This window comes from Vicia villosa, linkage group LG2 (genome assembly GCF_029867415.1).
Source record: "Vicia villosa cultivar HV-30 ecotype Madison, WI linkage group LG2, Vvil1.0, whole genome shotgun sequence".
NCBI classification, from domain to species: domain Eukaryota; kingdom Viridiplantae; phylum Streptophyta; class Magnoliopsida; order Fabales; family Fabaceae; genus Vicia; species Vicia villosa.
The window spans coordinates 47,767,114-47,775,101 of NC_081181.1; the positions used below are offsets into that span (position 1 = coordinate 47,767,114).

A 7,988-nucleotide genomic window follows, 5' to 3' on the forward strand; every position below is an offset into this window, starting at 1 on the left:
CAAAATTCATATTATTGTTATCATCAAAACTAAGATAATTGATAAGAACAAATCTTGTTCTAACAGCATACACAGCAGTGATCCAGTTCACAAAGTCACCCCTGTTATTATGTACACTACAATGTATCATTTGATCAGTTTGAATACATTTCTTGATTTGCACTCTACTCTCATCCCATAAAATCCAAACTCTGCCATTAAGATGTTTCTCATAGTTATCAATATAACTCCATTTATTACCAAGCCATCTCCTACACTCTTTAGCTTTTTCTTTTTTCACACGGGTTTCTATTAAAATAGCAATACCAGGTTGCAAATTATAGAGACGGTAGCTAATCTCTTTCACTTTTGCAATCTTATTTAACCCCCTTACATTCCAAGTTACTATCATTTATCAATAAGAGGGTTCACCCGTGGCCCTCTCCACTCTCCCAAGGTGTGAAAACCATTCTGACTAAAAATATGCTTAAGACTATCATCAAGAATTGGTTTCTTACCTCTATTACTTCCTCGAGTCACTGAAGTCCATACTTCCTCCTCCTCTTCTTGATGCTGCTTGGGCTCTTCTGAATGCTTTTCCTCACTAGTATCTACTGCAGCTTGGCTCTGAATGATCTTCTCAGTATTGCTGGATTCACCTTCAGGTTCTTGCCTATCCTTCTTTGGCTTCCAGACTTTTATGGCAGGTTTTTTCTCACCATTGCAGACATGTCCCACTCTTTGGCATTTTTCACAATATTTTGGTCTCCACTTGTATTCCACACTTTGTTTCCTCTTGTTCCCCTCATAGTCCTTAATAGTAACTTCCTCACACAGCTTTTGTGTAATATCTACTTCCACAAGAATGCGTGCATACGTAACTCGTAATTTCCTTGCTGTGCATTCATCTGTGTACAAAGGATTGCCAATAACACTACCTATCTTCCCCAGGCTCCTCTCTCCCCATAGATGTAATGGTAATTGTGGCAAAGTCACCCAAATAGGCACAATGCGAAGCATGTCTCTAGCCATGGAGAAATCAGGTCTCCATTCCAATATCACCATAGGCATATTGTGAATGGTATAAGGCCCCTTCATCATCACCTCCTCTCTCTCTTCATCTGTCTTGAATTTCAGGATGAAGTAGCCTTTTTCATTATAGAACATTTCCGGCATTTGCACAAAGGACCACATCTTCCTCATATAGTTCTTCACTGCGTGCATACTGAGATTTCCCCCAATCGCGTACATGATTGGCGAGGTATCCCAATATCGCATCTCTGCTTCCACATCTTCCAGATCGATTGCCACCTCCTTCACGCCATCCACAATCGCCGGTGCTACAAACGGAATTGCTTTTCCATTTGCAGTTTGACGATTCCCTCGGATGACATCAACCCACAGTTTCACCTCGCTCTTCGTGTTTTCATCAGTTCCATTGACTGGAATTTCCAAATTAGGTTTTGGCACGCTCCTGCCAGTCTCGCCATCACTCTCACTTCCATCCTCCACCACTCCATCACGCACCTCCTCCGGAACCTCCTCAATCCTCTCTGTAATCACCTTCTCCGCCGCCTCCTCGCCAGAATTTGATGTCACCGGTGAACATGAAACCTTCTTCGGTGGTCGCCCTCTCTTCCGTGACATCGTGCTCAATTATTATTATCGAAAATGACCGCTTTTAATCACTATTATTACTAAATATATTATATATTTGTAATACTCTGATTATTTTATAAATTTAACCGTACAAACTATTTGGATTAAAATATGTTTAAGATAAATATTTACTTCTAAGTTTATATTTGAAATTGATTTTGCTCTTTAAAAAATTCCTAACTTAAAATTTAAATTAATTTAGTATATGAAAATTTTTAAAATTTTAATTTATTTTCACTGAATTATTTTTCTTATTCTCTTTCAAACAAATTAATGCCAACAAATAGAAGAAAAGGGTACACATCCAACATACATCAAACATGAGCAAATTCTACCCTTATTAGTTATTTGTGCTTTTAAGGGAACCCAACCAGCTTTATTTCTTCCACGTAAAGCAGAATTTTAAATTAAATTTTCGAAAATTAATTCTATCTCCTCATCATCAATCATGCAAAGCCAAATCTATACTAAACCCGTTAGAGCAATTTGTTGTCTAAATTTGTAGGAATCATCTGAAACATCTCTTACTGTCACATTTTCACTAAGCACCTTATGTTGTGTCCTATTCCTTACTTAGTGTCACAGGTCCCATTTCACCATGTCCAAATCACATTACTACTATATAAATCATAGCACCACCAAATATAACTATATATTGTAATAATTAATTAAATTCTTTGTTTTCATTCCTCAAAGTTTTGTTGATAAAATTGTTGCGTTATTTTTTTTTATTTTTTTTTACTTTTGTGGATATGTCAAATAAAAATGTTTCCGAGATTCCTATTTCTGAAGAGGAGTTGAAGATACGAAGTGAGCTTGCGATGAAGATTGAAAAGGATTTGGAAGAGGAGATTAAGGAAGGAATATACAATCTTGCTCGTCGATTGAACCGAGTTTTTCAACAAAGGAAGGAAAGAGAGGCCAAAGAAGCGGCGTTCGATAAGGTAAATAACAAAACTAGAGCACTTTCTAAGGTGATTATAAACATAGGAATTGAAGGAGGGGCTAAGATTGAAATCAAGGAGGTTAACAATAAAGAAGCAAAAGAAAGGCGTTGTGATTTTCGACCAAAAAAAAGTTTGAAAGAAGTGAAGGAAATTGATTGGGAGAGGAGTTTGAGAAGAGGTTCAAGCCCTGTGAAAGGAGCATATGTTAGATCAAAGCAAAAGGATAGAAATATGATGAGAGGAAATAAGAAGGTTTTTCAATTGGTGTGGAAAGTTTGAAGTTCAATTTTTTTGGTTTGTTTTCTTTTTGTTTTGTTGCTTTGGATTATATGGAAGAATAATATAGTTTAGTTTGGGATGAATTTTCTTTATCGCAAGAGATGCATGCATTGAGTGGATTGAAGGTTTGAATATTGTTTTGATGAAACAGTATATATATCGGTTTAGTGTAAGATAATGATATTTATGTTTTCATAAATGGAAGTATATAATTAATTAGCATGTACAATTACTATGATTGTCAATTTAATTTTATTTATTTTTGTAGTAAATAATATTGATTCTATAAACACTTAGATGAGATGACACAAATCTCGTTCGTTTAAATTAAATAAGATTTTGAGTATAAATTCAAATTTTTTATTTTTTTTGTTTATAACCACCTGTTTAGTCCGGTTCGGGGGTCAGTTCTGGCATCAAGTGGTTCCAGCCACCTCCCGATCGTAGTTGCGGGGGATCGAATCGTGGTCCTCCCTACCAAATTCAGCGCCAATCACCACACCACTGAACCAACTAACGATTGGTAATAAATTCAACTTTGAACATACAGTATTGTCAAAGCTTCGGAGAAAAATTTGCTTCATATTTGTGTTCAATATAATTAGAAAAATAACATTTTTATAATTGCACGCAAGTAATAATTAAATTTTATCCAAAAAAAAATTAATTAAACAATCTTATATTATGGTATTTCTCACATGTACAACATAGATTATATTTGAAACATTAATCTAAATCTTCTAAACTTATTCTTTAGTATGATTTTTTATTTCTCTTATTTTGGTAGAATTTTAGGAAATTAAAATATCCTATTAAGTGAGAATTTTTTAAAAATTTGTATATATTTTTCAAATATCTTATAATTTTCTTAATTTAAAAATGTAAGGGAAGTTCTTTGTGAAATGGTCTTTTGGATTTGATGTATTTTGCAAATCAACAATATGGAAGAAGTTTTCAAAGTTTTCAAGATGATCTAGCTTGCGAAAGTTATATGGAGGTGTAGAAGGGATACATGTGGACATGATGTCTTAGTATGCTGCTCGACAATCTGGGTCTTGCATATCAAGACTTGGTTGTTCCGTTTTGAAAGACTCTTTGATCAAAGATTGGATCAGGTTTTATTGTTATTAAGTTAACAATATGATTATATGATTTGTTGGACAATTGTGAAGATCAAATCAAATTTAGAAAGATTTAAATTTGTAACAAACCAAATCATAGCTTTTTGTTTGAGATATTCAAGGAACAAATCAAATATATATATATAACAAAATCTGCATTACTTTTGGACGAAATCAAATCAAATATTCATGAAGAAATGCCCCGGAATAATTGCTATATAAGGAGGACACAACCGACTTTGGAATTTAAGCATTTAAGTATTTACATTGAAGATTTGTAGAGTGCTAGATTTTGTGTCTTGTATTCCACGCTAATGCCATAATAATATTACTGAAAGGGAGGGTTTGAATTGCGTTCCAAGAATGAAATTTTTTTACAAACCAAGATAAACAAACAAAGAACTTAGAATAAAATTAATGATGCAATATTTATAACTTGGTTCGTTGTTAACGAAGCTACCTCCAGTCCACCCGCCAAGGTGATTTTGTCTTCTCACAAGAACTTAATCCACTACAACCAAATCGATTACAACCACAAAGACCTACTGTGAATATCTTCTTGAGAATTCTTACTATACGCTAGTCTCTCAAGGAATAATATCAACTCAAAAGTTGAGATACAAATGTGTGCTTACAAAAATGCTTCTATAAAGTAGATTACACAAATTGAAATACAATGAATAACACAAAAGTATTTGAGAGCAAGTGTATGAACAAAAATTCCTTGCTTGATGCTTTTCTATGACACAAAGTTTCAGCCTTTTTGTTTGAGAATGTTGTGCAAAGCTCTTGTAATAAACTCTTGTTTTTCATTCTTCCAAGTCTTCTTTATATAGGCATAAAAAGACCCATTGACAGGTGAAGATGGAATTCCATAATTTCTTAGTTGCATCTTTGCATAACGGTTAGCAGAAAATGGGAGGCAAATGGTACAATAGTACTATCCTTTCTCCACAAAATCAGTGTAGTGGAAGGAATATTTGATCTTGTACCATGTACTATTTTCTCACGTAAGACCTTTTTTGTCTTTTCTTCTAATCTTCAAAGGCTTCGGAATGCATGTTGATGAAGCATGCTTTGAAAGATCAAAAGCTGAAAGAGAGTCTTCAGAACCTTGTCATCAGAGTCTTCATAACTTGTTCTCCAGAACCTTGGCTTCAGAGTCATCAAAACTTGGTCTTCAGAATCTTCATAACTTGTGCAGAATGTCAGAGCTTAAAAATCTTCAGAAGCTCCTTTATCAGAGTTAGAGTCAGAAGCCATTTGATGAGTGTTCTTTCAGAAGCATTGTAAAAGAGAGTTTTAGAACTTGACATTTCTTTGTAAAACGTGCTTTGTGATCTCTTCAAAGTCACAATTTGTTGATGTCACACATCCCTTGATCAGAGTCAGAACCTATTAGAAAAAGCTACACATTAGACAAAAACCATTAGGGTAAAAAATTGTTAGTTAAGAAAGAATGCATTGTTATCATCAAAACTAAAGGCCAATTGTAGAACCAAATATTTTTCTTACAATCTCCCTGTTTTTGATGATGACAAAACTATGTATTTTGATGAATAATTTTTACTTAGTTTAATCACATAAAACATATCAGAGTGAACTAGAAAGCCCCCTTGAGTTTTATACCATAAAAAATTATCTCAGCTTGTTCAGAGGCTCCCCCTGAGTTCAAGACTTATAAGATAATTTTGATGCATAAAACATTTTAATCAGCATGAAATGAATACTTCCCTGGTTAAGATGCTTATCTAATTCTCAAAGTCTGATAGGAATTGTCTGGTTCGTCATCTCAAAGTCTGGCTATATTATCTCAGAGCTTGATTGGACATGCCTGGTTCTATATCTCACTTTATCTCAGAGCCTGGCTTGCTATCAGAATAGATGAGGTATCATAGTCAGTTGATATCATCGTCTAGTTTGATTTCCTTTTATCAAAGATTTGGTTAATGACTCCTGAACTCAAAACATTATATAAAATTGCAAGAGATCTGAGGTACGGGGGTTGATTATGTAAGGGGAAGGTGTTAGAACCCCTCACATCTGTGGTACTCCACATGAACCTTCTTGTAAATCTGTGTAAAAGAAATTATGTGCAAAAGAAAGTCAACTTTTGTTGATTTTGGATTTTCTTTTTTACTTAACAGGCTCCTTTTTTGGAAACAAATATTGATTTTTTTTCGCTTTTGAAAATTTTTCTTTTGATTTAGGAAGGTCGTGAATGCCATGCGAATTATTGTGATTTTTTTATCTTCATCGCTTCCTCGATCTTGGATGATGTACGCGAGGAAGAAGATGTTGTGAGATTTATCTTCATTGCTTCTGTCATACCCCAAAATTTATCCTATTGTTTTAATATTTAGCATATTATTATTTTCCTTCTATTTTTGTAATCTAACTTATAAGGGGTGTACAAAATATATATAGGGGTGTTATTGGGCTTAACATTTTGATTGTTAAGCCCATTCTTGTAAACCATAAAAGGAAGAAGGGGTGTGATTAGTATTCATTTGGACCCAAGTTAAGATTTTGGCTCATTAGTATTAATTCCTTTATATATATATATATATATATATATATATATATATATATATATATATATATATATATATATGCGTGTGTGTGTATTTTGTGTCATTTATTTATTAATTATCTATTTAATATATTTAAGTGGAATAATTTTCTTATTATTTTATTTACATCACATACCGACATACATGCATATACATATTTTTGAATAAATAAATATAATTTGAATCTTTTCTTTAAAACTTACTTTTTATTTTACCATTATTTCTTTTAAATAATAAATAATCATTTATATTATTATATGCTGAAGTAATTAAGTTTTAAGTGATTAGATCTATAAACATTATATTGTAACTAATTATTAGTATTTATATTATTAAGTTTTAGTTAATTAAGTAAATGATTAAGTTTAATTAAGAATTAAGTAAGTGATGATGTTTGACTAAGTCAAATTAGGGTTAGGAAACACTATTCACCTTCCCCTTCCTCAAGCGGCAGCCGCCCGACCACCATCAACCCTAACCTAACGCCAACCTTAATTTTCTACTAAGCCCAAATCCAAAAGCAAGGATTAAATCACATTCAAACGAAATCAGAAATCAATCTTTTATTAAATAAGAATGGGATTACATTAATACCGGTTTGTAACAAGAAAATCTGAATCAGATCAATAAATTTACAACAAAATCAAATTTCTAATCAAAACACTTAAAACTATTTCCTAATCCATAAATATCCTAAGGACTGACTATAAGACTAAGACCTAAATTTGCAGAAAGGAGGAGAAGAAAAAATCTAAAAACCCTAGTCGCGAACAAACCATCTTCACTCAAAAGCTCCTTGTTCGAAAGAGAGTTAGGGTTTATCATTAGAACCCTAATCCCCTTGAGCTAAGCCCTTACGTCGATTACATGCGAATAAGAGAAATAAGGGAGAGATCAGAAAGCAGGTCGAGAAACGGAGAAGAGTTAAAGCGCAAAGAGGTAACACAAATCGAACTTAGCTTAGTTTTTTTTTTCTTTTTTGCATGCATGTTTGTTTGCTTCGTTTTCGTTTCTGGAAATTTATAAGGGTTGGGTTAGGGTTCATGTGGGTAAGGATGAAGTTAGGGTTAGGGTTCTTGGCTCAGGTTGAGGGTTTAAGAGAAATCTGGGTTCGGGATGAAGATCACATGAAGATCTTCATCCATTCTGGAAAAAAAGTATGAAGGTTTGAAGGTTCCGGTTGAAGTTCAACCGGAAACCTGGGTTTGGAGGGTGGTCTACGGTAGGTTCAGGGGCGTTTTACGGTGGTTTTCCAAGGCTTCGTTTAGGTGTTGTTGGTTATAAGAGAGGATTAGAGAGAGAAAAGAAAGAAGAAAATGAAGTGGAAATTGAAGAGATTGGGAAATAACTCCCTCTCTCAATCGTTGGATCACTGCCATGTGGCCTCACGATGGCCACATGGTTGGTGTTTGATTTTAGATCACGCGCGT

General features: G+C 33.7%; 1 protein-coding gene across 1 annotated transcript; it reads left to right on the forward strand.

The window, feature by feature from the left end:
• Positions 1–2,333: 2,333 nt before the first annotated feature.
• Positions 2,334–3,062, forward strand: LOC131646143 (uncharacterized). Its single transcript, XM_058916279.1, has one exon. The coding sequence runs from the start codon at positions 2,391–2,393 to the stop codon at positions 2,862–2,864; it is 474 nt and encodes a 157-aa protein (XP_058772262.1). The 5' UTR covers positions 2,334–2,390; the 3' UTR covers positions 2,865–3,062.
• Positions 3,063–7,988: the final 4,926 nt, after the last annotated feature.